Source organism: Anser anser (genome assembly GCF_964211835.1).
Source record: "Anser anser genome assembly, chromosome: 1".
Classification (NCBI taxonomy): domain Eukaryota; kingdom Metazoa; phylum Chordata; class Aves; order Anseriformes; family Anatidae; genus Anser; species Anser anser.
The window spans coordinates 206221200-206235693 of NC_139720.1; the positions used below are offsets into that span (position 1 = coordinate 206221200).

Sequence of the window (14494 nt, forward strand, 5' to 3'; positions counted from 1 at the left end):
CATTCACCTCCTGTTCTTTCCCCGTCTGGGTTTCTCCATTGTCATGAGGGGAATGACAGCTCGTGTCTGTTTCAGCAGCTCCACCGTACTCTGTGGTGTCCACCCACCACCACTCATTGCTGCCAATGGGTTCTTGGGGTATCTCCTCCTGCTCTTTTCCATGTCACTGGCAGGGGTCCCTGTTTTAATGTACATCAGGCAAAAAAATAACAGCAGTGACAGCTGTACTAAACATTGTTTCACCTTATCATTTATGTCGCCTTGAGCTGTTCTGGCTACCCTTGGCATGTTGCAAGTCTTGTGGCAATTGTGAAATTCATCAAAAACAAACCAAAACAGAGAACAGCCATGCTGAACCCCAATGTCCTTATTTACCCCATTAACTGTTTCTCATAAATACTATCACCATGTGCAAATCTGCTTACAAACATGTGGTGACCTGCCCGTCCTGAAGCAACAGAAAGGAAGTTCACTGATCATCTCCCTCCCGTTTAACATTAGGTTAGTTTGCTAAGTTTGAGGATGCCTCAAAGAACCGTTCAACTTATCCCTATCCCACATCTTTAACTCGGGCAGTGTCCTTAACCACAGCCTTTAACCTGACACAAATTTTGTGGGTAAAAATTTATTTACATGCACATTTGGAAGGAATTATTTAGAAGGACCATTCCCAAATAGTCAGGTTAGATCCAACACCAGTATAAGAGTGCTGAACTGGAACCAAGGCATTTTTATTTTGCAGGCCCAGAGATGCAAAGCAAGCTACGTTTTTCCCCAAAAAAGCCACAATAAGCCAAAAGAAACTTGCATCTCTCCAATCAGAAACATCATGACTATCTAAACTACATCTGATTGGCCTCTTTAAAAATACTGGGACCCATATAATGCCCTCATATTTTTTTTATTCTTTAGTTTAGAGAATTAGCTGATAAGCAAAGAAAATATGTGCCTGATACCATGTATTCTGAAAGTGCTCCAGTAGCTAGAGATATTAATAGACACAAGCACAGGCTAAGATAAAATATGGAATCGTTTTCCTTTAGCTAGTAAAAATAAGTAAATTACATATTATTTAGGAAGTGATATAGAAGCAAACTGCATAATCTACAGAAAAAGAGAACAAAATGCTCATTGAAGCAAAGCTTATTTACCACTTTATCTTGCAACCTGACACAGTACATGCTCAATCTATTTAATTACAGGAACAGAAAAATAGCAGAAAAAATATGTACACATTACAGCAATGTTTCCAGTCCTACCTTGGTCGTGACAATGCACAGACAATCCATTCTGTAAATCTCCACAGGAGTGTATGTAAATCATAAAAACAAATCAGCAAGGGTGAGGAAAGGCTTTTGAACAGCATGAACAGAACCGGAGGCTTGAATCTGCACAGCCTGCTTTTCCAAGTGGGGCCCTCATAAGAAACTCGAGTCCTCCTCCACAATGCTAAAGGCAGTCATGATGCTCAGAGGGATCAGAAAACCCATTAGAAATCGTCTCAAGCAAAACTTCCAGGTGGCTTATCAGGCTTGATTGCTGCATTGTTCAATCTGCGATCAAAATATTCTGCTGAATGGTATGTAGCCTTCTACATGGGAAGATGAGAACCACAACAAGCACAAAAGAGCAAAAGCATCACATTTCAGCCCTGGCTCTGGTTTCACAATTCTGATCTGCTGTTTCAGTATACCCATAAGATTTCCTTTGCCAAGTATCTCGCTCTCTCTCAATCTCTCTCTCTCTCTCTCCTTCCCTGTCTTTTTTTTTCTCCCCCCTCTCGCTCGCTCTCTCCCTCCTCTTTTCTACTAACTCCGAGCAAGCACAACACACACAACTATCGGGCCCATCTATCACAGCGCTGTCACTTCTCTGCCAAAACAACTGCTTTCGGTTGTACGGGTTTTTATTAAGAGCACGATTCCTGCAAACACATATTGCTTGAAGTGCATGATTGAAACATTAAGGTGTGCGCGATAGCTCATGCGTCACATCTACAATCACTCTGAATTACTAGGTCACATTCAGATTCAGGAAGTGAATATAAATTACAGCTGGATAAGGCGAACTTTCAGAAAGTATAACAGAAAATAAGCAGTGGGGTTAAAAAAGGGGAACTGCGCATTCACACATGCATACAGGTCTGGGAAGTGCAACAGTGATATAATTTTAATTTACTATCCATGGAAAAAAATAAAATAAAATAAAACCCACCACCATTATATACATTATTGAAAGCCAGAGAGGGGCACTTTTTTTTTTCTCACTTATGAAAAATATATCAAAGGTTTAATTTTTTAAAAAGCACACTGAATAACAGAGCTTAAAAACTCCTAGAGTTCTTTCCCAAACTTTTTCTGCACCTTTGACAGATTCGCAGACTTAATCAATTTATTTTGTGTTCTGTGCGCTTTGCTCAGACTTTTACAGACTGTTTAGCCCCCAGCCCCTACCTTTCTTGCAGTGATGCTGGTGCAGAGCTTGCCTTTCAGGTGTCTTACATGAATCATTCTGAGTTAGAAAGCTTGCTGTCAGCTCTCAAAGTCTTCCCTTTCTTACAGATAGAGGAAGAGAGGGGAAGAAAGAGGGAGCGAGAGAGAAAGAGACACAGAAAGGGAGAGATATGTAAAATGAAAGCTCTGGCCAAAGAGAGAGGAAAATCAATGCTCCTATTCACTGGAAAAAAAAAATACAGCCAACTGGACTGTTGACAGCAACAAGAGGAAACGTCTAGACACCCATACGTTACAATTCACCTTTTCAACACACTGGACAGCACAGTCCCCCCGGGTGCTTTGCTGAGGATCTCTCATTCTCACTCAGAGCTAAAATATGTTTTCAATAAAACAAGCCCTTCCAAGAAAATAAAAGGATATTTAAGAATCACCTCTCTTCCATAAATTACTCAGGTTATAACCCTAATATTCTCGTGATTGCTAAAGCAGCAAGAGGTTCAGTAAATGACACACATTATTTTGCCAAAATGAAGTCACTGCTACCAAAGTTACAAAATCCATAGTGAATCAGATATGTGGTCAGAGAGCAACCAACCCTCCCCCAGCTACTAAAGTCTTGAAGGATGTAATATCTTAAAGAGAAAGTCTCCAGAGCACTTCTGACTTTGCCTAAAACTTAAGCTCACTCTGAGCAACCACACGTGTGCAAAACAAACTTGATTTGTGTTTACAGCCTGCATTTCAGCCCGCATGTTTTCTCTCTGCTGTGGTTTAGTCCAGTAGCCAAACAGCCAGACAAGCTTATTAAACTATAGATTATATGAATCAGGGAACTTTTCAAACATTCTTCAGGTCAGAACCAATTAACCACCTCTACCTAAGAACACATTAACCTGTTAAGTTGGTCTAACAAAAGCCACGCTTGTGCGCTAGGCGTGACAAGAATAAAAGGGAATTCAGTCAAACGTAAAACTGGGAGATACTTTAACACTTAGATGTCAAGCATCCAGCAGTTTTTCCTTTTCTACTTGCTAGAGTCAAGCTGATCCAGTAAGGTGTTAAACATTTCCATACATATAATTACCTAATGACTTGGCTGTAAAATTTCATATCATACTAGAAATTGGCATATGGGGATATATTTTGAAATTGGTCTCTGAGGACATGATCTGTAAATGCCTCTACTTGAAGTAACTCCGCTGAGTTGGTCTCAGGGAATTCATGATCCTATTTACCATCTATATGAAAAATGGAGGGTATGAACACATTGAGGCTATGCAAGCAACCCAACTTGTGTGTGTGTTTGGGAAAAATCAGGCTCCATAAGTGTACGCAAAAGTTTTCACCTGAACTTCTCCATTTTTGGGGTTTAAATCCTGCACCGTCACCTCCTTCCATAAAATGCACCAAGGAGTATTTAACAGCACAGGATTTTCTTGTGCATTGCCCAAGCTTACCGCAACATTAAGCTACAGCATCCCTGAAATATTGCCACCTACTGCCACCTGCAGAATCTCCTTTAGCTTCAGACAGAAGAGACCCACGCTTCTGGGGACATTGACCACAACTCTACTCTTCCATGGGCTCATTTTAGTTGCCAGGGCTCTTGGTTGCAGCTTCTAAGTCACATCCATCAATGACTACTCAAAGCCAGGGATGCACTATATGAAGAGTTGACTGACTCAGTGGATCTCCAGAAATTCTCCTGAGAATGCAAGCCCTCATTTTCATTAACATCCCATCCCTAACCCAAAAATCAAGTTTAGTAGCTCCATTTTCTTCCTCCAAGTTGATACTTCTACCATTCATTTTATTTCCCCAAACATAAGATTTTCAAATCCTTGGCACAGCTTTCCCCTTCATTAGCAACAACTCCTTCTGCTCTAATTTCTGCAGGTCATATCACTGCTTAGTTTTATTTTTTTCCTCTGCTCTTCCAGCCTTCATGTTATCTGTCCATATGATCACGATTGAAATCTACTATAGAAAGACTTGACCCAAAAAACAAACAAGTTAAGAAGCAGCCATCTGGGGTGAAAAGAGATGGTTTATCATTGCTTTTGTTGTTGATTTAGATGGCCAAAAATATCCTCTGATGAGCTCTGACTCTCAGGAAGCCATAATACAGGAAGAATAACAACTATTCCCCACTGTGATAGCAGTGGCTCTGCAGACCACCATGTGAGAACAACTTACCCAGGTGACTACTTCCTTCTCCTCTAATTTTACCAAGGTATCTATTTTTAAGTCACACAAAACCAAGCAATATAAGGTGAGTGGGTAAAATGTGATGGTCTTTACAATGCAGTAATTTAGACTGGACAATTTAATGCTCCTTTCTGGCACTAAAAACTTTACTGTATCCAGATACTTCCACTTGGATAACCAAAGCATAGGGCTTAATTAGGCAGTTATATTTAGAAGCAGAGCCTGTAACATCCAGCTGAAATGAATATTTTGTAAAAGCAAGCTTCTGTAAAATTTAATAGGAAGGATTCTATGATTTTTATATCTTTCATGACACCCCCTTTTAAACAATTCGTAAGTTATTTTGAAACCCAACTATTGGTAAGCAAAAACTGTATACAGAAACTGATTCATTAAGGGAAAAAAAAAAAAAAGGCAAAATTGGCTTCATTATTATCTCCAATTCAAACAACGGAAATTAAGGGGGAAAAAAATATAGGTCTCCAAGCTTTGGTGCAGACACTGAGAAAGGAGACATCTACCAGACTGTTAGCAAAGTATTAGGAATGTCAGCATTTTGCAGAATTTACCCAGTGACTATTTAGAGCTCTAGGCACCTACACAGAGAACACAAAAGTACACACATCCTCTCAAAAATGTGGAGAAAGATTTATTTACGCTTAATGTATTTTAAATTGTGTACTACAGAGTACTTGCTGATGGTACCAAATTGGCAGTCTTTTACATAGGGTTTATGTTCTCTTTCTTGTTTTCGGGTCCTATATTGCACCCAAACAAGCTACGAATACATCAAATACTTTCCTGATTACTTGTCTTCCAAGAAGGCAATCGATGTAGTTATGAAATTATGTCTTTACGGTCAGAGCTCATTTATACCACTCAAGCCCTGTTCCAGGGAGGTTGCTGTGCATCACAACTGGTTAGTTAATAGGTCACCACTGGGATAAAAGTTATGTGAGTAATTATATGCTAGAAGGGAAAAACCCATGAGACAGCCTCTTTATTAGGACTGTTTCTGTGGTACGCAGAAAATAAAAAATGAGAAACCTCTAATCTAGCAGATCCTGGATTTGTAGTCAGGAGCTATACTACAAATGAAATGTCAGAATAAATCCTACTTCAGCCATGAAAAGAAGTTAATACAAATTTCAGAAGGCGTGAAGTTTTGTATACCTCAGTTGCTGAGAATTTTAATGCAGTTCCCAGGCTGAACCAGAAGCCCACGAGTGCTGGTGTTAATTTAAAGATCAACAAATTAGCAATTCTGCCCCTCCCGACTGCAGCAGCCCTAACAGGAGCAGATCTGCAACTGGCCTCAGGCCCATGAGAGACTCAGGCAGAAGCTTTTGTTATAGCTTTCCCTTCTCCTGTGCATGGCAAATTTCATTGCTATTTAGCACAATCAGCATTGGAGTCCTGACCAGTTTCCCTAGCTTTCTCAACAGAAAGAAATATATAATTTTCTTTTCTGTGGGGTATCACAGACCTCACTACTCTGAGCCCTCTAGATGGTAAAAAGAGCACGGGGAGAAGGGGAGGCTGAACAGCCAGTTCCTCTACTCCACCCCAAGCATTCTGCATCCACATGGCCACCGTGGCCCCAGGCTCAACAGATGCAGAGAATGTTTGTTTTCTGCTCTACAGCTGTGGATGGGATCCCCTCTACTCCTGCCGCAAGCCTCCAAAGGAGCTCAGTGGGGCCATGTGGTGGTTGCCTCCCTTCCTCTCCAGGAGCTGATACAATACTAGGATTCCAGGAGAAGTGAGGGTGGAAAAGACCTCAGGAGGTCTTCATTTCAACCTCCTGCTCAAACTGGAGTCAGCAGTGAGGTCAGACAGAGAACATTATTCAGTCTGTTATCCAGCCTGGTCTTCAAAATCCCCCAAGGTGGAGCCCATAGAACCTCTCTAATAGTCTCACACCAGCCAACAGACCTATGAAAAGAGGGTGAGGCAAGCTGGGAACAGAATATGACTTGCAGGGTTATATGAAATGCACATTCACAATCCCAGGGTGTGGAGCAGAGGATGGGGAAGGGTTCTCGAGCCATTCTACAGCTCTGAAAAGCCTGGGATAAACTAGTCTTTTGAAAGCTCTGCAGCCTTTCCTAATTTAAAATTTCTGCCTAGTGTTTTATGTATTTATTATTTTCCATACAAAGCCATAAATGTTTTCTCTCACTTCCCACAAATCCTTTATTCAGAATGAAACAGAAGTGGTTCAGTTATGAATGCTGCCCTGGCTTTATGTGGACTGGGGTGCTCTGCAACAGAAACACAGTACCCAAGGGCAACACGTCCTGAAGTGGCTCTCAGCTCTCAAGATCCATGGTGAATGAAAAGTTCATTTTAATTCTTGAGCATTCTGCCTGGGGAAGTAAATCTAACATCCAATTGATCATCAGCAACTGAAAAGAACTGGTGCATATGTTTAAACATGTAGCCAGTCCTAAATAGCTATGTGTCACTGTCATAGCTGTGTGCTACTGACACTCGAGCACAGTCACTTGAAAAAGAAATCAGACAAAATGACTCTTCCAAATGAACTGACACAAAATGGTAAATTCCAGGGCATGAAAATAAAACATCTTGTATCTGCTGTCCCATGCTACTGGGAACTGAATAAAACACCACCCACAGCTCTGAATTTCTTATTGTTTGGCGGTGGGCTTGCCAGTTTTGGGAGTTTATTCTCAGGTACACATTGTGCTGTAAAGATACAAACAGCATGAAAATGTAGTTTGTAGAATTGCTGATGGAAAAACATTGAGTCCAGGAGTCCACAGCACTGTGACTATAAGCAGGAAAAACAGTACATTGTTCAGATGGGCATTCATATTGGAAATTATAGGACATTGGGCTAGGATCCAGGACATCTCATGTTTTCTACAACATTTTCATGTAAGCAATGCATTTAGTGCATATATCAAGCCCCTGATAATTCCTTGCTTTGGGGAAATAATTTCCTCCATAAATATAGGGGTAAAATTCAGTGAGTGTACAAGTTCATGCAATACAGATTCAATATTTGGTTTGCCAGATATTAATCATATTTTGCAGTTTGGGCCATCCACTTCAGCTTTGTACAGCGAGGAGTGTGCATCAGCCCCATACCTGAACTGGTGCATGCTCTCATCTCCTTTTCCCTACAGAGGAGATTGAGGACGTTCAAAACTGCACAGAATCAGGTTGTTAAAGGGGTTTTGACCAAAAGATCCGGTTCTGCTGATCTCACAAAGAATTACACTTCAACTCTAAGTACCAGAGGATACAGTACAAAAGTTTTCTGATCATGTGTGAATACAGCAACAGAAGAAACCCAGAAAGTTATGCTAGACTATTAATTCTTTAGAACTTGAAAAGTTAACGAACGGATACATTGATCTAGGAATGTAAGCAAAACCCATGGAAAAGTCTTAGACAAGGTAATAATCTGCAATTTTCCACTGTTATAAACAACTTTCATTGAAGTCTACAAGGTATCACATGAGCAAGCCAACTCAGTTAATGTCTGTTTTCTTTTCGTCATGTTTCCAGCTTGCTAACTTTAAAAGAAAACTTAATAATTTTCTTTCACTTCCAAGAGAAAAAATACAGAATGACTTCAAGGCTGAAACTCTACATAATAATACATAAGCCCAAGAGAATTGTTACAGCCAAGTTGTGAACCTATGAAAATAATGGAGATACTATAATGAAACACTTAAAACTGCTGCACTGCAAACAGCAAGGCTGTTACAAAGAGAACTATAACTTACCTCCTTACCACAGCCATGAAGTCATATTGCTTCATGCATTATTCAGTGTAGTTTTATGGTCCGTATCATTAGACTGCCCATACAAAAAATCACCACTTTGCTGACATATTCTTCCATACTGACTCAAAACCACAAAGAAACTACAAAATTCAATGAGACTGAAAAAAAAAAAAAAAAAAAAAAAACAAAAAAAAACACCTTGGATAAAATTTACTAACCATGCAAAATCTCAGAATTCAAAAATACACCGAAATGAAAGCACCTTGAGTTCAGCAAACCTATAGAACCTTCACTGGTATTAACAACATTTCTACACATAGAATAAAAAACAAATCCTGCTTGGGACAGCATGAAATACACAGGGCCAATAACATGCAAGAATAAATTGCAGCCATAAGCCTCATTTGAATGTGCTACCATGCATGCAGTCAATAACGAGCAAAAAAATGATGGAAAGAACTCAAATTCAATATATCCTACACATTTCACCTCCAGCAAAACTCAACTGAATAAATATTTCAGTCTCCATCATGAAACAGTTTACCCTACCTTTGTCTTCGTCTCTACCGCATAATTTTCAAAAGTCTGGTTCTCCTTATTGTGTTCCCCACATTGTCCAGATCCTTCTGATCCATTGGAATCTGCAGCCTAAAGGGGAAAAAAAATCAAATAAGGTAGCTGAGATGTGCATTATCATTTTGTTATACCTTAATGTAACGATTAGCATGCACATACAGAAACGTAGCCTGAATTCACATAAACCTCAAGTGGTTGATACGTAAGATTTTCACCCTGATGTTTTGTCATACAAAATGTCTGGGGTTTAATCTCATAGCCACTCTTGTGGAAGTCTGTGAAGGTCTCAATAGGATAAATCTAAAAGTGATGATTATCATTATCTCTAGTTGACTTCAGAAGGCACTCAGGGTTCTCTGCAGCTCTCAGCATCACAACATCAAGATAAGAAAGGAAATCCATGCCCCACCACAAAGGCCCACAGATAGTAATGGGGTCTCATCTGGAGTATCTGCAGGAACAGATTTCTTTACAACATTAACCGCATTACCTGCTTTGTCTTCTCATTTCTAATTCACGACATTCTCCTAAATGACATATTTTTGAAAGGGTTTCACACTTGTGTATTAGCCATATTTGCAAATCCTTAAAATTAAACTTTTTTTTTTAACCTTTCCTTCATTTACACAGATTACAATCTTACATCACGTACAGAAAACCATCAAGAAAACACAGTAATTTTCCAAAAAAAAAAAAAAGTATCTTTAATAGAAGTAAAAGTCTGTATTTGTTTTTTTCAATTCTCCTGCTGAAAATCCAATATGTTGTTGTAGATTTTGCATTAAGACAATAAATATTACAAATGACTTCTCTGTTTACAATGTTTTGCCCTGCAAAAATGTGCTTAAAGAAGTAGGCATTGAATGAAACATGATGACTGCCACTGTCACAAATCTCAGAAAATTTCTGGGCACTTTGCAAGAGCACGAACAGGAAAGCTGTGTGAATTCAAGCAGAGTACAGTCTCCTGAATCTATCAGCACTGAGCATCACAGACACTGTGAGTGATTTAGGTCCATCCTTTTTTCAGCTTGTTCACCAGGAGTGCAGTCAATTTTAACACAACAGGCAAGAAATTGTTAGCATTTTAAATAGACCAACCATTGCCAGCACAACTTCGAAAACAAGCCCGTGCCACAGAAACAGCCAAATCACATCCACATGTGCAAATGTTTTCTCCTCTGATACTAGATTGTTTATTTAGGGCTCAATCCAGCAAAAGACTGAATGCTGGCCCCAACCCAGCAAACTACTTAGACACGTGCTTTTAACTTCAGTGCAACCAATGGCCTTGATTTCGTGCTCCATCTGAGCATGTGTTTAAATGCTGTATTGGATCAGGCCCAGCAGCTACATGGGGCTGAGCACACGGGACTCCATGCATGTCCTCTCTCAGTTTTTAGCTTCTCTAACATGCCTGCTGTCATGGAGAAGCATGCATTCGTTTGCCTTGTTTCTTATCACAGAAGAGTGTTGCATATCTTGCATCTGGAAGGGAGAGCAAGGCAACGTGGCCAAAGTTATGCAGGAAAGCAAGGACCTGAACCCAGCATCTCTGAATGCTGCAGCTTTTTTTTTTTCCCCCAAGAAAAGGAAAATTGGTGTTACAAAGAATGAAGAAGCATGCATAAAAATTTTCATTTCGTCTTTGCCTCCTTTGAATACCTGATGTGTTTTCCATGGTTATTATTTACAGGCAGCAATATAAGGCATGCAAATCAACGTGTTACCTATTTCCTCTAATCATCAAGACCGGGCTCCGCCTGATCCTTAAAGAAGCTAAGATTCTGCAAGTTCTCAAAGGGGGCTTGACAACTTCCAGCAGAAACTACAGACTGTAGAACAATAGTTATCATATGAGTGCAGCTGCAAACTTGGATAAGGAACAAGTTTAGTTTGCTTATGTTTTACCTTTTTTCTTTCCTTCTCCCTCAAATTTGTCATCATTAGCTGAATCCAGTATTTTCAAAGAACAAAAAACAATGTCAAAAATGCTGTGAAACGTTTCAATTGTTTTCCTTAGGGAAACAGGTCATGGATTAACTGTGAAGAACAGTAAATGAAGGACATTAGGAGGCTGCAACAGCTCAAGTAAAAGTAATAATAATAAATTTGGAACATTTCTCTGTTCCAGTGCTTTAAGGTTCAATACACATTAGCAAAATAATATCTGATTCCCAAACTTGAACGAAGTATACATTAGCAATCCATCCAAAAACCAAAAGTCATTTAGCTTTATTTTTGAAATAAACAGGACTGTATAACACAAGAGGCAAAAAGGACGCTTGTTTTGTCCTGTGATAGGTTTATTAAAACTAAGCGCTCTTGGATTTGAGTCTCTTATTCTTGACATACACATGGTCCTCCCTTCAGAAGCTAACCAACAAACCTACGCTCTCTAAACTTACATGAACACAGTATACACAAAAGTTGCCTGCTCATACAAAATAAGTGTTTTAGCAACACCTCATTATTCCTGGTATGTGGAGGTCACTATGAAAAGCAGAACTGGCAGCCCCAGCGTGACACAGTATGAACGCAGGGCAGCAAACGCACCACGCTTGTACCTCCTGGTAGGAGGTTCTGCAAATAATGACTTCAAGCTTGAATTAAAACTATTAGCAAAAGTCTACATTGTTTATCAGCACTTTGTATCTAGAAGGCTGGTATTTGGAAAATATCACAAAAGAAAATATTATTTCCTCCGAGTCTGTCAGAACAAGACTGACAGACTTGGAGAAAAAGAACAGAGAAGAGATTTTATAAGTAAATGTTGCAAAAGAAGCTTAGAACTTCATTTGGTAACTTAGCTCAAATGGCTGGTAACTATAAGACTTGCAGGTCACACCAAAAGCAATCTCCAATTCTGTTTATAATTAATGCTAATCTATTTAGATTATAATTAACATGGACTACTTAGACTGTAATCTCTTCAGGGCAATGTCTCTCTCATTGTGCAAACTTACAGCATTATTTAAATGTTTATTAATAAAATAGTAATCACATTAGCTACCTTGTTAATTTTATCTAATTTTAACAGTGCTCAGCTAAGCTTTCCTGTGTTTATAACACATCTTTCCTGTAGCTTATCAGAACATGCACAATTGTCACAGTCAACTGTCAACAAAATTCTTGCTGATTTTTTTTTAATTTTTTTTTTTCCAAAGTACACAGTTATGAATTATGAAAGACTTGTCGCTGGTTCCACTTTCAGCAGGCAGCCTGTTCCAGTTCATGTCTGAGCCAGCAACCAGCCAGAAGGAGCATCTGCCCTCACAGGCAATTATGGCATGTGAGGTTTCCAAGAATTCCTACAGGAGGTCTTCCTATAGCAGCCAAGCTCTGCAACAGTGAATGAATCCCCCAGTCCATTATATGGCTCCAGAACTTATTCAATATATCTATATGAGGTACTTGTAACCATCCATGGTATTTACCACATGCTTATGTCTAGGAACAAGGCCCAGTTTTGGAAACACTTTGATTAATAAAATATATATACATATATATATGCAAACAGTATTTTCTTGTTCCATGCTCTTGGACGTTGCTACCACGACTTTGACTTAATTTGCACACACACCTGTATGGGATATTTCCTAGGGCACATATAGCATTTGTGGCTGGAAAAGGCTGATTCAGCTTTGCAAGTGACCAGGAGCACTGATGGGAGTGTGGGGGAGCTTCAGCCCACAAGCCGAAATAAATCTGCAACTGCCTTAGGGTTCAGGGAGCTAATGCAGCTTCTCCTACAGATGGAAGCTTAGGGAATGCTCTCCTGTGTGCGTTTAGAGAGAGAAATTCAAATCAGAAGCTGATCTGAGACCTATTTTGGCAGTTTGTATCAAGAATTGGTAGCTCTTCTCCAGTCCCATGAGAGCTCGTAGATAAATTCCCAGCTTGCCTTGAATGATTTACACTAAGAGGGGAACGGTATAAAAAAAAAAAAAAAAAAACAAAGGGAACTGTTAACTTGTGGATGCCAATATCTGTCAGAAAATCTATCATCTTGGTAATCGAATGCTCCCAGGAATATAGAGTGCTGAGAGATACTGCTTTTATTTAATTAACTTTTATGAAAGTAAGCAGTTTGAAACAAATCATTAGAACATTTCAGAAGCTACACAGGGAAAGTAAAATACACCGTAACATATGCTGGAGTTATCCGTTTTACAAGACACCAATGTAAATGAATTCATTTAGCAGCTACGCTGGAGTAGGAAGCAACCTGAGCTGAACTGAGCGGCACAGCAGGACGCTGACACCAGCAAAGACCTGAGCCCACCTCGACGCCAGGTTGCAGCCAACTCCACTTGCGCTGTACTCGAGCTTTGTGCGAACTAAAGCTGGACGCGGGTCAAGTTCATCCTTTGCAATGTGCCAGGAACAGTAGGAACGCCTTCTGTGTCTGTGATCCGACCACCGAGGACTGCACCTTTTTGCTGTACCTAGGCAGGGCTGACCACTCTCCTAAATGTTCTCTGAGCATCGCACTTTTGATTCTTGCTGCTGGCCGTCTTGGACCACCCAAAAAAAGTGTAGTGCTTGAACATTTTGTGAAAAACAAAGCACCTTTGTGGGCTCAAAGAGCTTTTCTTGCAATGCCATGGGGAGGAAAAGTCCTAGAGACCATGAGATATGTTTTCCTTTTTCTGTACCTGACAGTCCTATTTCTATTCCTCTTATAGTCCTTATTATAGGAAGAAGTGTCATTCGGCAATTTTTTTGGCAGGAATTAACTTTTACCCATATCACAGATGACTGAAAACTCAGACAATCCCAGAGCAGGCTATGCTAGAAACTAAAATCAGGAATGTAATCCTGCTGAAGCCAGGCAGAGTTTCACTTGCTTCAGCTAGGCCTAAATTTCAGTCCAAAAATAATATAGCAGAGCTCTCGTCTTGCCCACAAAATCCTTTAGAAAAGATGGTGCCTAATTGAGTGTTTCTGAAGGCCTTTGCAAAAGCATGCTTCTGTATCTCCAGCTGAATGATTCCCTCATCTTAAAGGGGATTGTTTCTATTTCCACGGCATGGTATTTGGTTTGCTGTTTGGAGATGTCCAGCTTTGTCCACATCACATGACCACAGCTCGGTCCTTACAGCCACCCCAGGTCAGGGTGATGTTGTACATTGCTACTGGGTCTCATGGGCCAAACCCTGCAAGAATTTCACTGCAAGCCCTTGGGCCCCAGTCCTCCTAATATGACCAGGAAATGTGAATGTGAAGTGGCGGAGTCACCATCCTTGGGGGTGTTTAAGGAAAGGCTGGACCTGGTGCTTAGGGACATGGTTTAGTGGGTGACATTGGTAGTGGGGTGATGGTTGGACCAGATGATCTTGGAGGTCTTTTCCAACCTTAATGATTCTATGATTCTATGAATGGAGAAAAGGAAAACAAGCATTTGGGCATGAATTCTACCATAAAAATTGCACCACAAGTGCTTGAATTTTTTAATAATATATATATATATATATTGACTTTGGAAGCAAGCAT

At 39.9% G+C, this 14494-nt stretch overlaps 1 protein-coding gene across 28 annotated transcripts in view; it reads right to left on the reverse strand.

Moving 5' to 3' along the window:
• Positions 1–14494, reverse strand: part of DLG2 (discs large MAGUK scaffold protein 2) — a 1058052-nt gene that overhangs the window by 895398 nt on the left and 148160 nt on the right. For 14 of the 28 annotated variants that reach the window (XM_083797000.1, XM_083796967.1, XM_083797009.1 and 11 more), the window contains one exon: positions 8972–9070. In XM_083797000.1, the coding sequence (XP_083653126.1) occupies positions 8972–9070 (99 nt within the window). Of the gene's footprint in view, positions 1–1259; positions 2422–2453; positions 3855–8971; positions 9071–14494 lie in introns of those variants that run through there. The other 14 variants (XM_083796975.1, XM_083796973.1, XM_083796976.1 and 11 more) reach the window with 9 other exon arrangements.